At 35.0% G+C, this 23,615-nt stretch overlaps 1 protein-coding gene across 1 annotated transcript; it reads right to left on the bottom strand.

Annotated features, from left to right (window-relative positions):
* Positions 1–1,775: 1,775 nt before the first annotated feature.
* Nudt12 (nudix hydrolase 12) lies at positions 1,776–16,398 on the bottom strand. Its single transcript, XM_090331546.1, has 7 exons — positions 16,322–16,398; positions 14,123–14,334; positions 12,181–12,770; positions 10,398–10,565; positions 8,653–8,766; positions 5,663–5,862; positions 1,776–3,802 (listed from the first exon to the last, which is right to left on the bottom strand). The coding sequence occupies exons 2-7, from the start codon at positions 14,326–14,328 to the stop codon at positions 3,692–3,694; spliced, it is 1,389 nt and encodes a 462-aa protein (XP_090187672.1). The 5' UTR covers positions 14,329–14,334; positions 16,322–16,398; the 3' UTR covers positions 1,776–3,691.
* Between the last annotated feature and the right edge of the window lie 7,217 nt (positions 16,399–23,615).

Raw genomic sequence — 23,615 nt, 5'->3', positions numbered from 1 at the left:
AATATTTAAACTTGTTTCATAAACACAATTAGTAAAAACAAAGCAAAAATAATTGCAATAAAACTTCTGGCTACTCTGAAAACTACTTTACCATCACTAATAATAATAGGTGTTCTGCTGAGGTGTTCATAATAGCACAATGTTCCAATGGACTATAATCTGAGACTATAATGAAATGGGTTAAATTGCAAGTAAGCGAAATAACATCAATTTGTCTGTATTCTTAAATAGGGAAGAGAGCCATTTTGAATTCCTACTCCTTGGCAGAATATCCTCATTACTAAATATGAAGCCATCTCACAGACAAGTAGTAAGAAGATTGCTCTTAGTCTATCTGGGGTAAAACAGGGAGGTGGACTGATAGTTCCCTTGAGTTCTGGAAGGGAAAGCAAGGACATATTTTCATTCTTCATGCTGCAGTTTTTTTCTATCAGAATTCTAGGTAGAAAGAAGTGTTTCCAATAGCCAAAAGGATCTTTTAAAATTAAAAATTGTACAGCTATCCTTATTACTCTGGAAACCATTGGCTGATGCTATGGTTTGTCTGCTTAGCAATAAAAAAGTGAAAAGCAGCATTCTAAAGGGAATAAAGAAAAATGAAAACTGCTACTAAGGAGCAGGTATTCTTCAGTAAAAATGGAATGAGAAATCTATCCTGTATCTCTGTTATTTATGCTTACTTTCAATGACGGGAAAAAAATTCCAAGCAAGTAGATCATTTCAGTGTGCTTATCACTCATATTTTTCCAATACCATCTTTATTACTTGAATGACCTTCCTTTGGCCATTTCCACCATAAGAAAATATACTGAGTCATTTAAAAATCTATTACATATGATGACAAACTCTCTATTTTAGAAGCTGTTTTGACTTCTACCTTGAAGGGCCTGAAACTGAGGACAAAGGAAAAAATAGTGTAGGAAAAGAAAGACTGTTTTCAGTATTAGATTTCAGACCAATTGAGTAGCACCTACTCAATGACTTTCTAGAACAGGTGGGCATTTAGCATCCCGACTATGCCTGCTTTCTCAAAATACAGCCTATCTCATCCACCCTGGTACCATGAAAATGTGTGCTTTCTCCTTCTAGCTGAGTCCCATGCTCTACTGCCCCAATCTTTCCCATTTTCACTCTACTTCTTCACTGGATTTCTGATAGACTAACTCCCTTCTGCAAATAACTGAAATATGTGGGCTTTTAATTATATGAACAGTAAACATTTCAAAATGTATAGACGTGTAATATGAGCCAATTACATAAAACATCTAGCATTATTCTAGATATGTAACTTTAAACCAAAAGATTAAAATGCCTGATTATCCATGTATATGTGACCATACGTGCATGTGCTGTATATGTGTATTTTATCTCAAAATACAAATTTAAAATTTAAGTAAGTTTTGTTGCAGTAGTAGTAGTCAAATCTAGGTTCTTCTGTATAGCCCTGAGTCATATTCCTGTTCAAACTTCAAAGTTTTCTAACTACAAAAGGAGACAGGGAAGGGGGAAAAATCAAGATGAGCAGGGGGAGGGTGGGAGGGAAATGGGGATCATGTCATGAGAAAGGGTATCAATGTTTGTGAAGTTATGCACCTTTTATCTGGTGAATGTAATGTAACCCTTCTATTAATCACAATAAAAAAAGAAAAAAATACATCAAAGTTAAATGGAAGATAATGACCTAATTTTACTTTTTATTTGTAAAAAGAAATTTGTCAAACCATTACAAAATACAAAACACACAAATCAGAAAATAGATAATTTATTGTGTTGTTACATAATTTGATTAGAATACATTCTTGTCACTTATACCTTTACCATTTAAAAAATGGTTTTTCAATTATATTTAGTTATTCACCTCTTAGAGGTTAGCAATTTAGGAATTATTATCAAAACAATAATTTAGCTAGTGATATTTTTCCCAAGTACAATAGCATTAAATATCTGAAATAAAATTTATACCTGTATTTACTGGCACTTTATATTTTACATTAGTATCCTAACATTAAGGAAGTCTGGAATTTTACAATGCAATATTAGTATCTGAAAGTATTGAAGTACATTGGGAGTAAAATTAAGCCAAAAGTCACTATATTTCATGATGAAGGCACATAATTTTCAATATAGCAATGTAGCTATAAGTTTATTATGTACATAAATGTCCTGTGTAAGAATTAATTTGGTTTAGAATTTTGATACTACCAAGCTTTTATTATTTATTATAAAACTACTGGTAAAATAATTTTATCTGAGAATGTTACCTTATATAATTTAAAGAAATTTTTCAAGACTGTATCTAAAATTTTAATTTAAAATTTTGGTATACTAAGTCCTTACTAATCCTTCTTTGGATTTACTGTATATATATTTTTGGTAATAGCTGCTATTTCCTATTACAGGTAAAATCTTGTGTTACACTGTATATCCTTTCACAATAATTTCCTTCATCAACTTATTAAACTTTTTTTTCAGAATTTCTTCCTACATATAAAAATGGTCTGAAAGTTACATACATTATCCCTTTTATTCAACTGTAACACAGTTTTTTTAATTCAACTGTTTTATTCACCTGTAATAGAGAATAATAAAAATCCTAATTATAAAAATGTAGCTATTTGTAAACTACCTTTTAAATAATTTCCAAACATTTTAATACATACATTCTATGTTAAAGTGTTCGGTTAGTGTCTCTAGAATTTTACTAAGTCAGTTTTAAGTTATACTTAGCAGTTCAGTTCTAAAATAAAGTATGTTCTTCTTAGAACATACTGAAATAAGGTCAAGACTAAGATGTTTTGGGACAGGAGCGTGGCCTAGTGGCAGAGTGCTTGCCTAGCATGCATGAAGACCTGGATTTAATTTCTTGGAACCACATACATAGAAAAAAGCAGGAAGTGGTGCTGTAGGTCAAGTGGTAGAGCGCTAACCTTGAGGAAAGCTCAAGCACAATGTCCAGGCCCTGAGTTCAGGCCCCAGGACTGGCAAAAAAATAAAAAGAAACTAAGATGTTCTAAGTATTATAAGCATCGATGGTAATTATCATAAAATCTGTCAATACAGCAATAAGAAATAAAACTAAAACATTTAACTTAAAATCTTAACATCTTAACTTAATTCTCATTCTCTCTTAGTACTAGACCTTGAACTCAGAGCCTGTGCTCCTTTTGGCTTGATCATCCCTTTTTGCAGATCTCAGTTTCCTGAGTAGGAGCGATTATAGGAGTGGGTGACAACAACTGACAAACTCAGATTCGTTTACTGTCTGACCTTAAAGAATTCCTTTCAAATATGTTTAATTTCCATGAAAAAGTAGAGAATCTTGATTTGTCTTATGAAAGGCAAGTAATGCATAAACAAGTGCATTCAATAGTTGTTTTAGGTTTAAGGACACAAGTGTCCTCTTATTTTAGTTCCCTTTCCATGAGTACGTCATTTCAAGTTTCCTAGTAAACTGCTAAAACGGATTAGACAAGTAACAACATTTAGTATCTAATATCTCTGATAGAACAATAGTAAGTGGGAAGATAAACAAAAATCAAGTAGTTAAATACTAATCAAAATTTAATATTTCAAAACTATTGTTTCACAATATTCTGTGTTATGACAGTAAAGATCACTGATTATTTGTAGTCCTACTTGAGAAGTACTTGTTATTCAAAAGTAAACTACACTCAAAGCCTAGTTCTTTGATTTAGAGATTAGGATTCATTCCAATCCAGTGTTTGATTAACTGGTGCGCAATTGTTCGGCTTGGTGGCACAAAGAATCTTTGCTGCTTGCCTTTTGTAAGAATATCCACAACCTAAAATACATCATAATAAAATAAAATGGATTAGGATCTCAACACTATCATATTTAACTGGCTCCATGACTATATAATTCATCCAACATGTGATGATTTTTTTCATATGTTTTTATTGTAATTAATAGAAGGGTTATATTACATTCACCAGATAAAAGGTGCATTACTTCACATACATTGATACCCTTTGTCATGTCTTGGTCCCCATTTCCCTCCCCACATTCCCGCCCCTCATCTTGTTTTCCTCCCTTCCCTATCCCACTTCAAATAACCAAATATACATATATACAATATATCTGATAATCAGGTGAAATACTGTAACAATATGAGATAACCAAGGACAGCAAAAGAGAGGAGAGGTAACATAGTACATTAAGGACAATAATCACTCATTATATGGCTTTTGTTTCTCTATCCTGGAGGTCCTTTCATTTAGTATCATACTATATGGCCTTACGTATCTAGATTTTGTTCTATTGTAAATCTCGGCTAGGAGAGCCCAAGGTTTTTATTGATTATGACAAATGGGGGAAACCACTGAGCATACATTCTTTTGAGTCTGGCTTACTTCACTTACTATTAAGATTTTTTCTAAGTCTTTCCATTTCCTTACAAATGGGGTGATGTCATTCTTTCTGACAGCAACATAGAATTCCATTGTGTATAAATATCACATCTTGTGATGATTTTTAAAGTAACAAGAGCAGAAATTGACATCAGTAACATCTATAATTTAGTATAGCTTTACTAAATTATTGTTTTGATTTTTTTTTCAAATCCAGAAAAGCAATGAAAATGGGACCCCAGAAAGGCAAAATGCTATTTACCACACTCAACTTCAAACTAAAGTCAATTTTTGAGGCAGGTTTATTTCCTTCCCTAAAATTTTGAAACAATTTCATTTCCATTTTAAATTAAAATTCCTTTTGAAGTTCTATACTACAATTGACCAGCTTTGTATTAAAACTCCTTTAGGAGTTTTATCATAAAATAAAAGTAATTTTATGTAGACAAACTCAGACAGGATTTCAGGTCTTTGCTATAATCATGTATTCATTTCTTATACATATCAATGCTTTGGATCATATTATGTAAAACATGAAAAATAATTTATTGTTCACTATATTATTTTAGCGTTTTATTTTACTATTTGCAAGACTAAGGTTTAAATTCAGGGCCTTGTGCTTGTTACACAGTAAGTACTCTTACCTCTTGAGCTCAGTTATTTTTCAGTGGGCCTTGTTTGAGCTTTGGGCTGACCTTAAACTCTGACCTTACTACCTACATAAGGCCTGGCTTACTGGTTGAAATGGAAGCTTGTTTTGTTTTCTTTATTTTTCCCCATAGGCTGGCCATGAATTCTATCTTCTTCATTTCTATCTTCCAAGGAGGTGTAACTACAAGTGTGAGTCACCACACCAGGCCCAGGAACACTATCTGAAATGTTCTTGTGATTGAATGTTTGCAATGGATTTATGCCATTCTTGTCCTGAGGAACAGTTCAAAATAAAGACTGCAACGTTTGTAACTGATAGTTTAATGCTGAAATATAAAGTGTCTCACAATAAATATTTATCTCTTAACTTTAAATGATCATTAATTTGAAGAAATGGAATCTGAAGCTTAAAATGGTATAAAATAATCATTATTAGAAAAATCTCACAGAATGAGCTAAAATAGGATGCATCAGGGAACATGCACTTTCCCTAAATGGCATTATCAATTACATTGTAAACCATTCATAATGAGGGAGCTGTAGCCATTCATCCAACTTGCTGAAAATATGCTTCCTTGCTACATGCCCAAACCAATACTGTCAGGGAACAATCAATAGAAGAAGGAAATTAAATTGAACTTTACCTGTTCTCTAGTGAACCAGCGGGCATCCTCTATTTCATTCTTGTCAACTTTAATTTCTGTAGATACTGCAACAGCTAAACAACCGATCATTAAGGAAGAGGGCATTGGCCATGGTTGACAAGAGACATACTGAACATGGCCAACTTTGACTCCGCTTTCCTCTTCCACTTCTCTCCTCACACCATCTTCTATTGTCTCGCCTAATGAAACAGAGCGAAAGAACAAGATGCTGATCAACAGGCTTGGGATATTTTGTGCTACAGTTTAAGAATTTGGAAATCACTTTGGAAGGACACTCAAATAAAAAGAACCCTAATACAAATGAAAAATCATCACTTTTATAAGTACATAACTGTATACAGACTACACGTGCCAACAAAACTTTCACTTTTTCCACCTTTTTTTAAAGGTCTGTTACGTTTCAAAAAAATACTTTTATAAGATCTACAGCACAGGTCGGGCGTTTGGACTAGTGGTAGAGTGCTTGCCTAGCATGCACGAAGACCCGGGTTTGATTCCTCGGTACCACATGCATTAAAAAAAAAAAAGCCAGAAGTGGTGCTGAGGCTCAAGTGATAGAGCTCTAGCTTTGAGAAGGCCCAAGGATAGTGCTCAGGCCCTGAGCTCAAGCCCAGGACTGGCAAAAAAAGCTATCTGTCCCTGACTGCAAATATTATGTAAATTTTTAGATACTATTTCATATCCATATAACTTGTTAAATTATTATCATAATTTTTACAAATATTTTTCCAATTAGCATACTGAAGCTTTTTCTATTGTAGAATTTATTAACATTGGTTTTTACAACATATTTCACATGACATATTTAACAAATGAGTATTCAAGAAGGGAATCTCTATATACAATCACTGGCACTTAGATTTTAGAACATAATTTAAATTAGGCTGAGGGTTTGTATGTCATAGATACATATTATTCTATATAATAAAACATTATGTCTATAGAGTCATAGATTTTTATGTCTATGTAGTTGTGTTTATATTTCCAATACCATGTCCATAGTTTTGGGTATGCTAATAGTGAGTCCTCGCTCTTGTACTGTTTGGATCTAATAGCCACATATTAAGGATACCATGCGCCTTTTGTTCCTTTGGTCTTGACTTGTCTCACTCAACATGATTCGCTCTAGATTCATCCACTTCCCTGCAAATGCCATTATTTTATCTTGTCTGTTGGCTATGTAGAATTCAATTGTGTATACATATATATATGTATATATATCACATTTTCTGTATCCATTCATCTGCAGTAGGGCATCTGGATTGTTTCCATTGCCTGGTTGAAGCTTGTTTTTGAAAATTATATTGCCAAACAATTACTGTAGAGAATACTTTCCAGGTTACTGAAAGATTTCTTTCTAAGCAATTCTCTTATATTAGAAGTAAATATTGTAAATAAGATTAACCTAGATGTTTAGAAATATTTTGTTAAATATAGGAATCCTTAGCAAAATATGTATTTAATATAGTGTTCTACTTTACATAGATTAATCTAGTTCCTCAAAAAATTAAAAACTTATCACAAGAAAATATTTATTGAGGTCATATACACAAGCATAAAATACTATCAATATATTAAAAGATTAGCATATAACATATACTTGAAAACTACTAAAATCAGCCAGGTTCTGGTGTCTCATGCCTGTGATTGTAGTTGTTCAGGAGCTGTGATCCAAGGATGATGGTCCAAAGCCATCCTTGGCAGGAAAGTCTGTGACACTCTGAGACTCCTATCTTTACTTAGTTATCAAAAAGCTGCAGATAGAGCTATGGCTCAAGTGGTAGAGTACTAGCCTTGATCACCAAAGCCCTAGGAGAGTTCCGAGGCCCTGAGTTCAAGCCCCGAGAAGAACTAGCAAAGAAAAGGAATTTTAAGTGTATAGTACACATTTCAAAATAGTGCTCCATCAGTAGAGCAATCATAATGAAAACTACATTGGTATTCTACTTGATACTCCTAAAATAACAAATTTAAAAGTCTGACGATCCTAAATTGGTGGTGATGTGGAATAATAGAACATTTCCCAGTGTTGGCAATACATTTCAATTGGTAGAAACACTTGGGAATGAAACTCAGTCAATATCTAGGGAAGGTTAATGTGTTATATCATATGTGTTACTCATGATATTTATGTATAGAGTCTAGATAACTCTTGCAAATATATATATAAATAGAAGCATGAACTTTTTGTAATAGTCGAGAACCATGAAATAACCTGATTATCTGAAGATATGAATGAATAGTATAATATTGATGCATGGAATATTACCTAGCAATTAAAAACCTAAAACTATTTTAAAAAAAGCATAGTGACCAGACTCAGAAGTAAAATGATATCTAGCCTGAATCTCTTTGCTATTATTTTTTGGTAAGTTATTTATTACCTGTGCTTTGATGTCTTCATCTGTAAAACTGTTGTATAGTAACTACATTCTAAAATTCATGAGTATCATATAATTAAAAAATGTAAGGGCTTCTAAACATACACTGGCTTTGCATGTTTACTACTGATATTACGTAGCATTTCAGATTAACAGTAAAACTTGAGATTAAACAGTTATCGATTAATGTATGACCACTCTTTGTTTTATAAATACTAAGCTTCTATTATACAAGGGCTTTGGGGCATAGAAATGAACTACCTTTACCAAACTGGATTTTTGGTAAGTGTAGAAAACAAAACAATTAATTATCTTAGGTGACACTGAGTGCTGGTGGAAAAGTCATGTAGGGCCTAAGAACTGTAAATATAGGATACAGGGCTACTAGCACAATTACATATGATCTCTTTGACAAGTAAGTCCAGAGAAGACCAAAATCATTCAGATACCTGCATGACAAAGCAAATACTGAATTTTTGATTAATGAACACTATTAGTAAAAGCATGAAAATTAAAACATATCTGGGCATCTTTAAGTGATATTTAAAACATTTTAAATTTTATAAAAACTATTCAGAAAAGGCTTACCAGGTTCAATAAATCCAGCAAGACAAGTAAACATTCCTGGGGGAAATCTTTTCTGCCTGCCTAGAAGACATTTGGTCCCATCTGGATGAACAACTTGCATAATAACTACTGGATCTGTTCAAAACAATCAGATATATGAATGGCAAGAAGAAATAATTGAGAGTCACTGTGCAAAGAAACTGTAGGATACATAAAAAGTATAGCTTTTTTAGGAACAAGATTCTTAATGTTTTGCAAAAGATTGATCCTTTCTGTTCCAAAGTGGCTGATGATAAAGTATCTAAGGGAAAACACACAGAATACTGATTCTTTCACCTTCATTCCTGCAATTTTAGTAATGTTTATTCTATTTTAGGATATGCAAGGCATATTCTTATTTTTATTTATTTTTTGTCAGTCATGGGGCTTGAACTCTGGGCGTTAGAGTTGTCCCTGAGCTCTTTATCTCTAGGCTACTAGCCTACCCCTGCAACTGCAGAGCTACTTCTGGTTTTCTAGTAATTAATTGTAGATAAGAGTCTCACTGACTTTAGGTGCCCAAGCTGGCATTGAACCGTGATACTCAGATCTCAGTCTCCTGAGTAGCTAGGATTACAGGTGTGAGCCACCACACCCTGCCATATTCTTATTTTTTAGGGAGAAAAAAGCTTGAGTGGTAACACATTGATATGGGGTAAATTCCAATTGTACTCCTCTTCAATCCTTAGTAAAATATTTTTTACAAGCTAGTGATTCGATTTAGGCCATTACAGCAGTAAAACTTAAAATTACAGTTCACTTTTCTAGAAGCTATTACTCCAGCAACTTCTCCAGAATAGATTATGATTGAGAAACAAGAAACAAATGTAAAAATTATCCTGCAAACAAAGCTAGATGCCAGTAGGCCATCATTTCACTTCCTAGAGGCCTCCTTGGGTTTGTTGAATCAAGATATTCTTTTTCGTGGCTTTAAAGGGATGGATATCTGATATCCAAACTTATAAACAAAGCAGTAAGTAGAATGAAAGAAGGCATTTGCAGTTATTGGTAGGGATGAGAAGCCAGTTCCAGGATATAATTCTTTGGTAAAGCCATAAACAGGCCCTGAATTGATAGAGGCATTCTCTCTCTCCATAAGGAACCAGATTAGCTGGATTTTCTTCTCTCTGTTGAATAGTTTTCTAATTATAACTCAATTAAATGATTGCAGAAGAATATAAGAATTTGGTGTGAAGGAATCAAAACCTCAAGATGAGTATAGTTTCCCTTTTCTGTAAATTCCTAAGAGGACCAGAGTAGCCACTATGTATGGCCAGTGTGAACCGGCCACTTCTTATCAAGAATTGGAATCATTCCCCTCTGAATCCGGAATGCCAATACATCAGATATAATGAAAATAATCAGTGGAAGTGATTTGTTAGGACTTTTAAGGTTAGGACAGAGAAGGCCAGCCTTTCTCTTGTTCTCTTGAGAGACTTAATCTGGGGAACTCTCAGATACCTAAAATCAACATGTTGGAGGGCCCACATGTAAGCACTCCTGTTGATCATTCCAGCAGAACACAACCTTACCTTCTTTCCCACAAAGTGTCCAATCTGTAAATGACAAAGCTAAATCTTAGTAGGGACCCCTTGAGCCTCGGCACCCAGTCACCAAGTTTTTACAGTCAATGATGCAGACACTGGGGAGCACAGACAAGTTACTTCTGTCTAAATTGCTGACTTAGAGAATCCTTGGGTCACTGCTTTCACACATACATGACTTACCAACTCTTGGGTATGAGGTATTATGAATGCCTTGGAGACTAGGACAGTCTTCCTTCAAGCACACTCTTTTATAGCCACCTTCTTCAATCTTAGTTGCACCTCCACATGTGGGGCAGAACTTGTAACGACTATGCCAAGCAAGAACAGATCTCGCTTGAGCTACAACTCCTTGTGAAAGAAACATAAAATGTTTTCATTCTGTGACAAATTGTAAAAGAAAATTAATATTTATATGATGTTCTTGAGCTATTATAAACACCATACATTGCTTTCTGAATAACTGCATAAACCATGGTTTGTGGATTTGTTTTTATGATGTATACTTTGGTCACCTTTTAGATGATAAAAATCAGGTTTAATTTTAATTTGAATAAAATATAATTCTCTTTTAAGACAGACTAATATATATTTTACACAAGGCTAAGGTGTAGCTTTTGTTTTAGATCCTTATATAATATCCTAGCACATTTACAATACAACTTTAACGTAGTACGTTTTACAAAAAAATATATTATAGTTTGACTGAAAATGCAGTTCAGGGGTTGAGCTCCTGCTTTGTATACATGAGATCTTATGTTTGATCCCAAACTCTGGTAGGAAATAAATATAGTTAAGAGTGTTCTTAACTTAGATTCGAATCTTAAAGGATATGTGATTGGGAAATTATAGATGCCTGTCTATCTTGGTCATTAAACTACTCTTGGTCCATGCCATTGAAGAACATGTCCTGTTTTCAAGTGGAGGATACATTTCCTGTATCGTGGTTAGCCTTTTTTTTATATAACTAATATAATAAATCTTAGGAAAAAATAGACTTTGGCTATAACATTTTACACTGGTACTGAAATATAGTAAGCAATGAAACTAGAAATATTTGAATACTATTGTTGAAATTTCTGAGCTCGCCAAATACATTACTTGGATTATGAAATTATGAAACAAACAAAATGAAAATAAATGACAAAAACAAAGTGAAATAAATAAAACATTGATAAGAACAATTATAACATTGAAATTTAATGAACCAGACAGTCTTAAATAATTGCCTGCTATTACTTACATTATTTCAGGATCATTACATTTAGAAAAAAATGAATATTCATTAACTACTTAGTATGTGCCAAATATCATCTATAAACTTTATCAGTTACTTATTTTATTTAATGTTCAGAGTAATTCCATGAGGAAGGGAAGTACTGTTGTCATTCTTATTTTCTAGAAGCCAACTGATGCACAGAGAAGTGCCTATAAATTTATATAGTAGGCCGGTTGCAGGTCTTAGTTTCCTTGATACTGAAACAAGAGATCAAAATGCAATTAGCTCATCTGTAAGATTTTTTTCATCCTAATTTTTTTTAAGTTTGGTTATTTCTTCATAGATGTGGAGTATAAGGAAAAGAACTACCTAGTTGTCTCTAGAAGAACTTGGCATCATGACCTAAGGAAAGACAGACACACTGCTTAAGTGATCCTCTTCTTAATCTCTCATTAATTCTTCAATAAACTTGATCTGGCTACTGGTACTTCCCTCCACGGATATTCCTTCTGTTGAATCTATCAAAAGCTTCATTATATCAAAACCAAGTCTTCATCTTACTGAAATTCAACCTGCTTGACCACTTCTTCCTTGATGAGGCTCCTTCTTAGACAAAAACTTTAGGACATTCCTAGCAAACATAGCCTACCTTCACTGCTTTCTAGAAAGGCCTGTTATCTGGAAAGTGCAAATAGCAAATCAGTTCTTAAAAAAAAAACAGATTATTATCAAAACAGGTTTTCTTACCAGCTTCTTTTTCTTTCAACTGAAGAAGAGCTGGCATTGGAGGATGAAGAAAATAACAATTTTCATGTCTTTGTTTAAATTCTTCAGCAGCCATGGAATCTATATCTAGGGCGAACCAGGCAACCAACCCATCATCCTCTTCTCTTGAGACTTCTCCATTATAATTATTTAACTTTTTTTTCATTTCAAGTTCTACTCCAAGAAAAATCAAGGTGATCTTCTCAGGCTGGGCCAAGTAATCCTTTATATCTGTGTAATTCAGCTGACAAAGCCTGACTTCTGGCTGTTGGAAACTTTCTTTATTGCCACCTAGAGTAACCAAAGGATTTAATTCTGAGAAAAGGATATAAACTGTGGCTGGATGACTTTCTTTAGCTCTGAGCCAGTCAGTATTATTTCTTTTGTCACTTTTCCGGTCCAGTAAGGTTTTGCTAAAATAATTTTCACCTTCTTCCACCTCATTGGTTAGGAACCAAGGCTTCTTCCCACCTTTAGCATTTGCTAGTAAGTTAGCTATATGCTTATAACCCCAAAATGTAGCGATATCCAGTGCAGTTTGCCTTGATTTATTGACAATTGATCTGTCACACCTACAGATGGAGGAAAATATCAAAGAGAAAAATAAAAAGAATTCAATTTTCAAAATTTATTTTCAACAAAGTATTTCCAGATAATACCACTGTCACTCTAGAGTTACTTCTTTGTATTTTGTTTAGTATATGGTTTGTTACTAAGGCTAAAATAATCATATAATAATCACAGGTATAAAGGGTAGAAAGATTAGAAATAGTACATATTTAAGAATTCTGGATAGTTATTTGTACAATGTAAATCAGTAGTTTTTATTTATTTTTTAAAATATTTATTTATTTATTTTGTCTGTCCTGGGGCTTGAACTCAGGGTCTGGGCACTGTCCTTGGGCTTTCTCAAAGCTAGTCCTCTATCACTTGAGCCTCGGCACCACTTTTGGCTTTCTCTTTGTATGTAGTACCAAGGACTCGAACCTAGGGCTTCATGCATGCTAGGCAAGCATTCTACCACTAGTTCATGCTCCCAGCCCAATCAGTAGTTTTATATGTCATAAACAGATATCAAAATTCTATAGAATTCTTGGCAGCTATAAGTTTTGGACAAAAATATTAAACCTATTCATAAACTGATTTATAATTAAGTATAAATGTTTAAATTCTCAATAAAGAAAGCTTAGGCATATAGCTCACACATAGAGCCCTTGCTTGCTACACTTCAGGTCATAAGTTCAATCTTCAGAATGAAAAATAGTCTCAGCACTGGTGGTTCACACCTGTAAACCTACCTCCTGAGGAGGCTGAGATCTGAGTATCATATTCAAAGTCAGCCCAGGCAGGAAAGTCATATCCAATATACTATTCAGACAATGGCAAAAGTGGAGATATGGCTCAAGTGGTAGAGCTCTAGCCTTGGCCACAAAGAAGCTCATGGACAGCAATCAGACCAGCATTCACACCCGAGAAATGGCAAAAAAGAAAGAAAGAAAGAAAGAAAGAAAGAAAGAAAGAAAGAAAGAAAGAAAGAAAGAAAGAAATCAAGCAAGCAAGCAAGCAAGCAATAGTGTTTAGCTAGAAATTATGGTATCTTTTACTGTGTATAATCAACTTATAAATTATAACATTAATATAGCTACAAGAAAGATTTGAGCTAGGTATGGTGGTATATGCTTGTAACAGATACTTGGAAAGTGGAGACAAGAATTCAACACCAGCCTCTGGAAAAAAAAAAAAAAGTAGAAAGAACTTGTCTGAAAGACTGGCTATGTAACATAAAAGCATTTTTCTAGAATGCATGATATATTGAGTACTAAAAAGAAAGAGTGAGAAGTAAAAAAAATTAAATAAATAGGTAACATGAAAATTAAACCACAAATCCTTTATGAGGTAAAGCCTAACATATGAAGATGTTTACCTTTTCTCAAGCAGAAGTTGGACAACATCTGGGTGACCATTCCTTGCAGCGTACATTAAAGCAGTCCAGCCATTTTCTGATGTTTCATTGAGAAGAGATGGAGAACGATGGAGAATTTCTGTTAGCTTGCCAACATCTCCTTCTGCAGCTGAGTTGTGTAGCTGGGAGATTATTTCCTGTTTTGGACTACTTTTTACAGAAGACATTTGTTCCTTTTAGAAAAAGAAAATATTACAGTTGTTCTTTTGGGTCAACAGAGGAATGCCAACCATTATCTAAGTAGTGGTACTGGAATAAAAACATATACTCTTCAAAAGGTAGTGATATTGGAATAAAAAATTGATCAAAAGTTGATCAACTGTATTTTTAAAATTACCATCACTTGAGAACTATTATTCAAATTACATGACCATAGACAGGCACAACATAGTATATAGGTTTGGTAGTATAGACGAAAAAGCTAGAAAGGAGACTAAGCAATATTTTAAAGAGGAGTGCTAGCCGATATAAACCGGGTTCAGGAGACATATGATAGGAAGAAGGTCAAAGAGGACAAAATTAAAGGTAGGAGTTGTCAGCAGATGACAAGTGCTATTTTTTGATTCTGTACTATCAGATATAAGAAATTATATTACAGTTTTAAATTAGTCAAAAGTGTTCAAAGTTTCAGATAAAACCTAATATATTGTGTTATACAGTTAGTTCTACCGTCTACATGGTACTGGTTTTTATTCTTAGTGTGCAGTAAGCTAGGTCAAGATGTTTCTTCATACCAATTGTGAATTCATATGACTCAGCACTATTCTTGACATCTACAACCTTGTTGCCCTGAACTGCAGCATTGTTTAATCTATTATTGGACATAGGTTTTGTTGGTTGTTTTTTTGTCCTTGAACTACTAAAGCTTTTTCAATCATTAACTCTGTCTGCCTTGTCACTGACATTTCAGTTGAAAAAGAAAGTAATGGATTCATACTTCTTATAGGGTTATAAACCATTCTTCATTGCTGTTATCTTTTGAGTTCTGAGTACAGGACAAACAACATTTTGGGGGAAAATAGACTACAGACTTTCTTAGTGCTTCTCCACATTTCTTAGAATATTTCTGATCTGCTTAAAAATTAGAAATTATCTCTATATTAGAAAACAATTTTTATTTTGCTTAGTTTACTCTAGATTTTCTTTCACACTAGTTTTTAAATACCACTAAAATATTAATAACAAAACCTGTAACTTTTCAGGGTTTTATTTTGAAGCACTGCTTCAGTCTTCCAAATGATTATTATACTAAAGTTAGTTTCCATGGATTTGTATTATACAGTTTCTTCAGTGAGATTTGCTTTGGGTAACATTGCATTGTCCTATGTTCTACTCATTTCTCCCCTCTCCACAGGTCACCAGGTGATTGCAACACTGTCTTTGAAAAATAAAATGTTATTCACTACCAACAAGGCATTGTTACACACACAGATTCTCCAGGAAGGAAGGAAGTAAAAAAATTCACCCTTTCCTCCTTTGCTTTTTTCATTAGAAAAGCAACCTGGAAATAGTAGCGTCATTCATTCTAGAAAAACGGAGACATTCTTCTAACCAACTCTACTACTTGAGTTACTACTGTCCTTTTCTGACAGGTCTCATGGAAGGATTTAGAGCAGGATAATATAAGGCTTCCTAAAAAGTTCGTGCCCTTAGGTTTCAAAAGGTCTTAACATTTTTTTTTTTAAACTGAACCAAAGAAAAGCAACCAAGGGCCCAAGACTTATATCCCAAGTCTCATGGCTCTAGTGGAGAGTCGCATGGACTCCTATCACTCCTGTCACTTAAGTCACCAGCGACCGGTGAAGAAATTCCACTCCCGGGCAACTCAACAATTTAATCCATTTTCAAACACCACCCTTGGCAGGGGCTCTCCAAACGCTCCGGAGCCTCGGGTGGTTCCGTTTTCGGGTCCTCCGGGGAGATTCCTTCGTGGAAGGTGAAATCCCCGCTCCGATCAGCGGTTCTAGAGCCCCAACCCCAAGGCGCAGAGTCCAGGCGGGCCCGGAGGCCCAGCGGCCGGGAGCCGACGCGGCCGAGCCAGCGCCCGCCAACCCGGCCACATCGCAGGACCTCGAAGGTGGGGGGGGGGGTCCCAGGACCTGATCACCACCTCCAGGCGACTTCTGGGGTACCGAGGAACTGGCCGCTATGGTTACTAACCCAAGAGTGACCACAGCTGAATAGGCAATCAGGACACGGTAGAACGACTGGCAATATCCAAATGTCACTTTCTCCCCCCTCCCCCAACCAGCCAGCGCCGGAAATAACCTCCCTGACTTCCGGCGAATGGCTGGAGTCCTCGCTAGGCTTTATGGGAAATGTAGTTTGATTTAGAAAAACTTACAGAGGTTCGGGGACGGAAGGTTTGGGCTGGGGCGTGGTGGGGGTGACGCACGGGCTAACCTGGTTTGCTGGGGGGGGGGGAGGAACAGGGGGGTATGCTTCCTTCGAGATCAAGTAGAGGCCACGGGAAAGGCATCTCTGGATGTCAGTATTTGTCACTCAGAACCAGTTTGCCCCTCAGCCAATCCAATCCAAGGCAGTGGAAATTTCAGAGTGATTCCGTAGGGTTCTGTACACCGGGGATGTAGACTGGGCCACAGCGGCGGAATGGGACCTTTAAGCAAGGTACTGACCGCGGTGTCTACTATAATTCACCGAGCGGGACATCTTGTCTACTTTTTTTTTTTCAGAATAATCCTTTAAAAAGTATGTGTCCAGCTCCTCACACAAAACTCCTTGTTCGGGGAGTGTTTTTAATGTATGTAAAGTTCTTAGGTCAGGGTTGGCACCCACGGCGCAATGATTGTTGCTGTTATTTCATTGGCTATGAATTCACTCTCCAAAGTCCACAAAAGTTATGCGGTCTGAAGAACACACAGCTAGGAGGTGTTGTCAGTATTCAGATCCTTCTCCTGGTGACGTTGCATGTACTGTAAGGTGTGTGTGTGTGTGTCCCAGAAGAGAGTCCAACTCTCTTAACTCAGAACCTAGATACATAAGGCCATATACAATGAGGCTAAATGAAAGGATCTCCAGGATACGGAAACATGAGCTATATAATGTATGATTGTTGTTCTTAATGTACTACGTTATTTCTCATCTCTTTTGTTGTCCTTTGGTTGTTCTCATATTATTACAGTAATATTACCTTGTTGTTAGGTATATTGTATATATGTTTATTTGTTTATCTGAAATAGGAAAGGGAAGGGGGGTGGAGGGAGGGAAATGGGGCTAAAAACATGAGAAGGGCTATCTATGTGTGTGAAGAAATGCATCTCCTATGTGGCAAATATTACTGCAACACCTTTATTAATTATAATAAAAATATCTGGAAAAGAAAATAAGTTTATATTCCATGAAACCAATGGTGTCCACAGGTATAATAAAAAAGAAATACTTTATTCATTTTTTTATTCTCACATTTAGAAACATAATGGCCTAAAAAGAAAAAAATGATTTAGCTAGGGATCCTCTTCTTAAACGGATCCTACATATATTTTTAGTGATTTGTTTCAAGAATTTATTGTATAAGCTGTTTTTCTGATCTAACTAAACTGGCCTACCCACTGACCTAACTTGCTTATAAACTTAATCCAAAGTCCTATCATCTTTCCAGAGCCCAAGCCTATTGGATCATGTACGTTATTTCTGTAGAATTATCAGTTTCCCACTAATATACTCATGCACTTATTACTGTAGTGTATTCTAAATGCCAAAATCTTAATTATTTTTGTTTTTGTTTTAATTCCTGAGGTCCTTGCCTCACCTTACTTTCCTTAGGTGATCATCTAAGCCACATAATTAATGCTGCTTGGATACAGCCTCGAAACTAGTGATGAAACTCGCATGTGAGTCTAGAATTCTCTGCTGTTGTCTTCAGAGGCAACTATTTTATACTAACTTCCAAATGTGGTCAAGTTTTTCTTATCCAACGTAGATATTTGGTTATCATCCATTTCGGCCCCCCTCACTTACCTGTCATCACTTCCTTTCTTCACTTCTCCATCATTTCCTCCTAGACAACGTATTGGCAATGCATGTTTATCTCAGGAATTGATTCTAGGAAAAACAACTACAAAATGAATTTCCCCCTCCTCCCAGTTCATAATCCCTCTCAGGTAGCAGTTAGTTTCCTATATACTGTTTGGGAGAATAATTAACCCTCATCAAATAAATAAATACCTATTATCAGTCATTCTGGAACACAATATATTCTGTTAATTTTATAAGAACAATGTGATTGCAAATCAATGCATGACATTTGGATTGATTGCCCTTGAGAAGAATAATGTGAAATTCAAACCATAAACCGTTGTTTTATGTTTCTGACCAAGGAATCAGATCACAAAATGGCTTTTTTGTATTTCCAAACCCCTATCACCACATGCATCTCTGTGTTTTACATTTGGGTGATCTTGAAAGTTACTGTTTCCTCCTTGTCTTTCAAATGATGCATATACTATTTCTTTTTTTAAAAAAGGATATATAAATCACAGCTTATTTGTTCATTTAAAATTTTTTTTGTTTGTCCTGAGACTTGAACTTTGGGCCTGGACGTTGTCCCTGAGTTCTTCAGCTCAAGGCTACCACCCTACCCCTTGAGTTACAGCACCGCTTCTGGTTTTCTGGTGATTAATTGGCGATAAGAGTCTCAGGGACTTTAGTGCCCCAGCTGTCTTTGAACCTCAATCCTCAGATCTCAGTCTCCTGAATAGCTAGAATTAGAGGTGTGAGCCATCACACCCAGCTGACAGTTTATTTTTTAAATAGAGATGCCACATGTGTATGAGAGGAAAGTTTAAGAAACTAAACTTACAAACTAAACTTTTTTTTTTGCACAGCACTATCTTAAGATAAAATAATTTCAATTGTAGCTTGTAAATTTTGTAAAGATAAGTATTTTCTGCCAGAGAGAAACACATCTTTCAGTATAATGTATAAAGCATATATTTGTAGATAATTTTAGTTGGTAATTATACTTACATTATCTGGACATATCCCTTATTTTTGTTGCATCTTCTTTTTGACTTAAAATTAATACTTTATGTATTTTATTCTGTTTATAATGGGTTAAATTCTTTTCAATATCAGGAATCAAATTTTTAAAACACAGTAATCGTTATAGTAATCATTGATTCACTTTTATATATAATGCAACAAATAAAAATTGACAGATGACAAAATAAAATGTAATAGGATTTATGCATTAAATATACACAACTAAGAGGTAATTTTTAAAATAACTAATGGTATCTTGAACAATGCATGTGGTGTTTGGTGTGAGATAGGTTCACATGCAACTATGAACATGAAAGATTCCAATTTGATTATGTTACATGCATATTTTTATTCTTCAATATACTGAATTTGCCCCAGTCTTACAACCTTTGCTGTATTTCTTATTTTTGAAATATTCCAGATTTTTCTAATTATGGGTTTCTTCTTGACATTCGTGTGTCTGCTCAACTGTCATTTTGAGACCTTGCCTGATCACTCCGTTTATTGTAACTCCTCTGCTATTATTTTCTTATTCAGGGTTTTAATTTTTGGTGCTGTGGTTTTGAACTCAGGGATTGGCACTTACTAGGCAAATGCTCCACCACTTGAGCCATGTTTCCATCCTTTGTTTTACTTACATTTTAGATAGGAACTTCTGCTTTCTCGGAGAGTGATCTTGGACTACAATCCTCTTATTTAGACTTTAATCTTTCTCTTATTCCCCCCAATAATGTTCATGTGATATCACACACAGCTTGGTTTATTAAAAGGAGTCTCATTCATGTTTTGACTTGAATCTCATCATCTTTTCACCTGTGCCTCCTAAGATTACAAGAATGAGCCATTATTCTGGGTATATCATTTTTGGCTTTGCTATTTTTAAAATTTATTTTCTAATGAGAATGTCCACTACTATGTAGGAAGGCCAACTACACTGAGCCCATGTTGTTTTACCAGAACCTGAACATTTCACTTAACAAATAAGACAATGTTTCTTATTGGCTGTCCAGGAAATGATATTTTTCCCTCATATTAAGTCTCATACTTTTCTCTATCGCTACCCTACCTTCTCAAACAACATTAAAAAAGAAAATTCATCTGAGTTCCTTTATTTCATATATATAGAATTTGCATATATCTGTTTGTTGCCCTCATAGATCTCTATGTCTGATGATGCAAAGTAAGTGACAAGTAATCTCCTGCATTATGATAAAGCCTATTTGTGGGAACTTTGTATACACATTCAGAAAAGGAACTCTGGATTCTTCTCTCCTGGATTGTCTAGGAGTACTGTATTGTTAGGTTAGGCAAGGAATCCAATTTGTAATTAGATTAATCTAGCTGCTACCCTGCGAACAGAAATGGTGGGTTTTCTTTTTTAGCTAACTCAGTAAATAAATAGTAAATAGTTCTGGAAATCCTTACTAGGCAATCTGGAAGGGTGAAGAGACAGGACTGGCAGAGAGAGTGCAGAGCACCAGTGAGCACTGCTAGATCTTTACTGGACCTTGTGAGTACAACCAACACACACACACACACACACACACACACACACACATACACACACACACACACACACACACATACACACACACACACACTGCTCAAATGGAGCAACAAATATTTATGGTTTAAGCCACTAAAGATTTCAGGATTAGTTTGCCACCTCACCCTAACACAATCTGAGCAACAAAGGAAACAGTGAGAAGACAGCGTCTGAATTGTGATTTGAACGGTTGAGAACAGGGCAAAAGAAGACATTTTTGTCACAGGCCTTTTCTTTCTGAATAGAACTTGGAAGAGCAGGAACAAATTTAGAAATAAAAAGTAAGTTACTACTCTTGATTCCAAAGAGGTGTTACAAAGTGCAGTAAGTGTGAGATATGTCAGAAAAACGTACCATAAAAATTTGATATTCAAGGGTCCTGGTAGGCCCAGAGCTGACATCGCTCTGTCAGCAGTCCCCAACTTGTCTGATTTAAGGCCTGCTGTGCTCAGTATGCACTTGCAAATACATTTCTCCTTTCCTGAAAATGACAGCATGTAATCGCATTTGGCAGAGATGACCAAAATAAAACATTTTTACCCTTTGTAATATGTACATCCAGAAATGCCTTTAATCTTATTTAAATGCACTCATTTATGACTTTTTATGGGGAACAAACCACTTCTGTTGACTTTATTGGTAGTTTCATCTGTCTTAGAATTTTCAAAAACAATTTTCAGGATTTTTCACTCCTGAAAGTATATGGAAATCACTGCATTTTTTACACAAACATCAATTTAGTTTATGCATTTAGTTCCCAAACAGCACTTTATTCTTATTTACAAATCGTCTCTCCCCTTGTGCTGTGTGAGTTAGGTTTTATGAAGCAACAACCATGATCTGAGGAGGAGTTTGTCTGATCAGAGGCAGAATTAACATTACTTGAAAGAACAGCATTCTTTTTGTGTACTCAAGTTAATTGATGCGGTAATTTAATCACTGAGCTGCTGTTCACATTTCATGTATAAGTCACTTAAACTTGATTTTTTTTCTTTTTTAGAATGTCTAGGTTGATGAGCATTTAAATAGATGTGTAGCATTTGAAAATGTCCTCAGAAATGATTGCAGCGTGACATCCATCAGATTCTGTATTCAGTTTTAGTCTAGTTATTTTGAAGCTTTCGGATGAAAAAAAAAGATTCTAAATTTAATATTCTGCAACAGGTTTTTCCATCATCAGGCCAAAGCCCAGAGGAATGCAATACATTTTTTGAGTTTTAGTATTCTATTTTTTTTCCTTAGGATATTTTTGACCCTAGCTACTTTTCTCCTTTAAATTTGACGGAGCTGTGATCATGGCTCTGACCTCTAGCCTTGAAAGAAGACAAGTTATGCCTCTCAGGAGTGATGCCTCAGGCACTTTGCAAGAAGGCTGGCAGGGATTATTTCCCTGGCTGTGAAGCAATGACCTTCTACCTAGAGCGAATGTCTGCAGTGCACGTAAATTCCTTCAGACATGATTGAGAGCCTTAGGTTTGTTACCTGTTCTATGAATCAGTCTATTCTTTCTCTGTGGAGGAAGGGTAATTTAATGCTGTATTTAAAGCCACTTGCTAGGTGCTCATATGACAGTTAATTTACTGGAGGAGGTGAATATATTCTATTTTTGTCCTTAGAGAAGGTTAGTTCAGACGTAAATCTGAAAATTTGGAATAAAAAAAGAAACTAGAGTCACTTTACTGTGGTCCGAGGTCACCTTACCTCTTATGTCTAAGCAAAGTGCCCACCAGTGTTGTTTAAGCTGTCTTCAACTTGAGTAATTTCAGTATCTCAGAGGTTTTCCATTGCCTCCTTAGCTACTATTACAACAATAATAGATGGCTGATTGCTATGATATTTTCAGAATACATTAAAATAGGGAATGAAATTTAGAATGATTAGTAAACACTTTTGAAACTGCAGAATGTTGTTTTTAATTCTTTGAACAGAATTGTCCAATCCAAAAGTTATAGGACTATCTCGTCTTTACTATTAGAAATACCACTGACACCCCCAAAAAAGCATTCACACAGTTTTTAATGTTAAAGCACAATTTTCAACATTATGTGATGACTTTTAATGTTGGGTTTAAAATGCCTTATGTATCTTAAATTCTCATGAAAGAAACATCCTTGAAAATACACTTATTGCCATTACATGGTTTAGCCAGTTCCAACATAAATCTAACTGACAAAATCGTGGGAAGGCTAGAGTGATTTAGAAAAGGAGTGATGTTATTGAAGGTTGTGTCACACACTTGGAATGTCAGAGTAAGGAACTGTTATCTGTTAAAAACTGCCACTAGGGATATCTCATATAGTATTATATTTTGTCCAGGCACATGGAATTTTTCTGGCAACAGGAGTACCAATCCGATATTTCTTAAGTAAGACTTTGATGTGAAGTAAGCTATGGATAATGACTCATTCATTCATAAATTCAAAAATGGGGAAGGAAGTCTTAAAAATGTTTTTGCTGAATAGCACTTGAAGGAGTGACTTAACTTCATTACCAATATATCCCATTTCCAAAGGATAAAAGTTACTGGAGTTCAGTTATCTAAAGCATTGATAGTTTGTTAAATCCAATTATTAACTACCTTGGGTACAGCATAACTCAACAAAGTTATATGTCTTATTTGGTCTTGTTTCTCAACACAGAAAGTTTATACATTTGGGTGAAGATTTATTTAAGAATCATTAGCCTGTATAATCTAAAATATATAGGGAAAACAGAAGCATTCCTATCTTTGTCCTGTCACCAACATGGTTCTTGGTAAAACTGACATTGGTCTTAGAATTATGTTAGCTACTAACCTTTGTCCTCACCTTTATCTTCCTTTCCTTTCGCTTCCATTTTTCTATTTCCTATGATCAAAATAGTAATTTTATTTAAAAGAAAAAAAAACTAGAGTGCTTTAGCCAGGAT

Source organism: Megascapheus bottae, chromosome 4, assembly GCF_031878675.1.
Source record: "Megascapheus bottae isolate mThoBot1 chromosome 4, mThoBot2.hap1, whole genome shotgun sequence".
In the NCBI taxonomy this organism is placed as follows: domain Eukaryota; kingdom Metazoa; phylum Chordata; class Mammalia; order Rodentia; family Geomyidae; genus Megascapheus; species Megascapheus bottae.
This window is presented reverse-complemented; position numbering and strand designations above follow the sequence as displayed.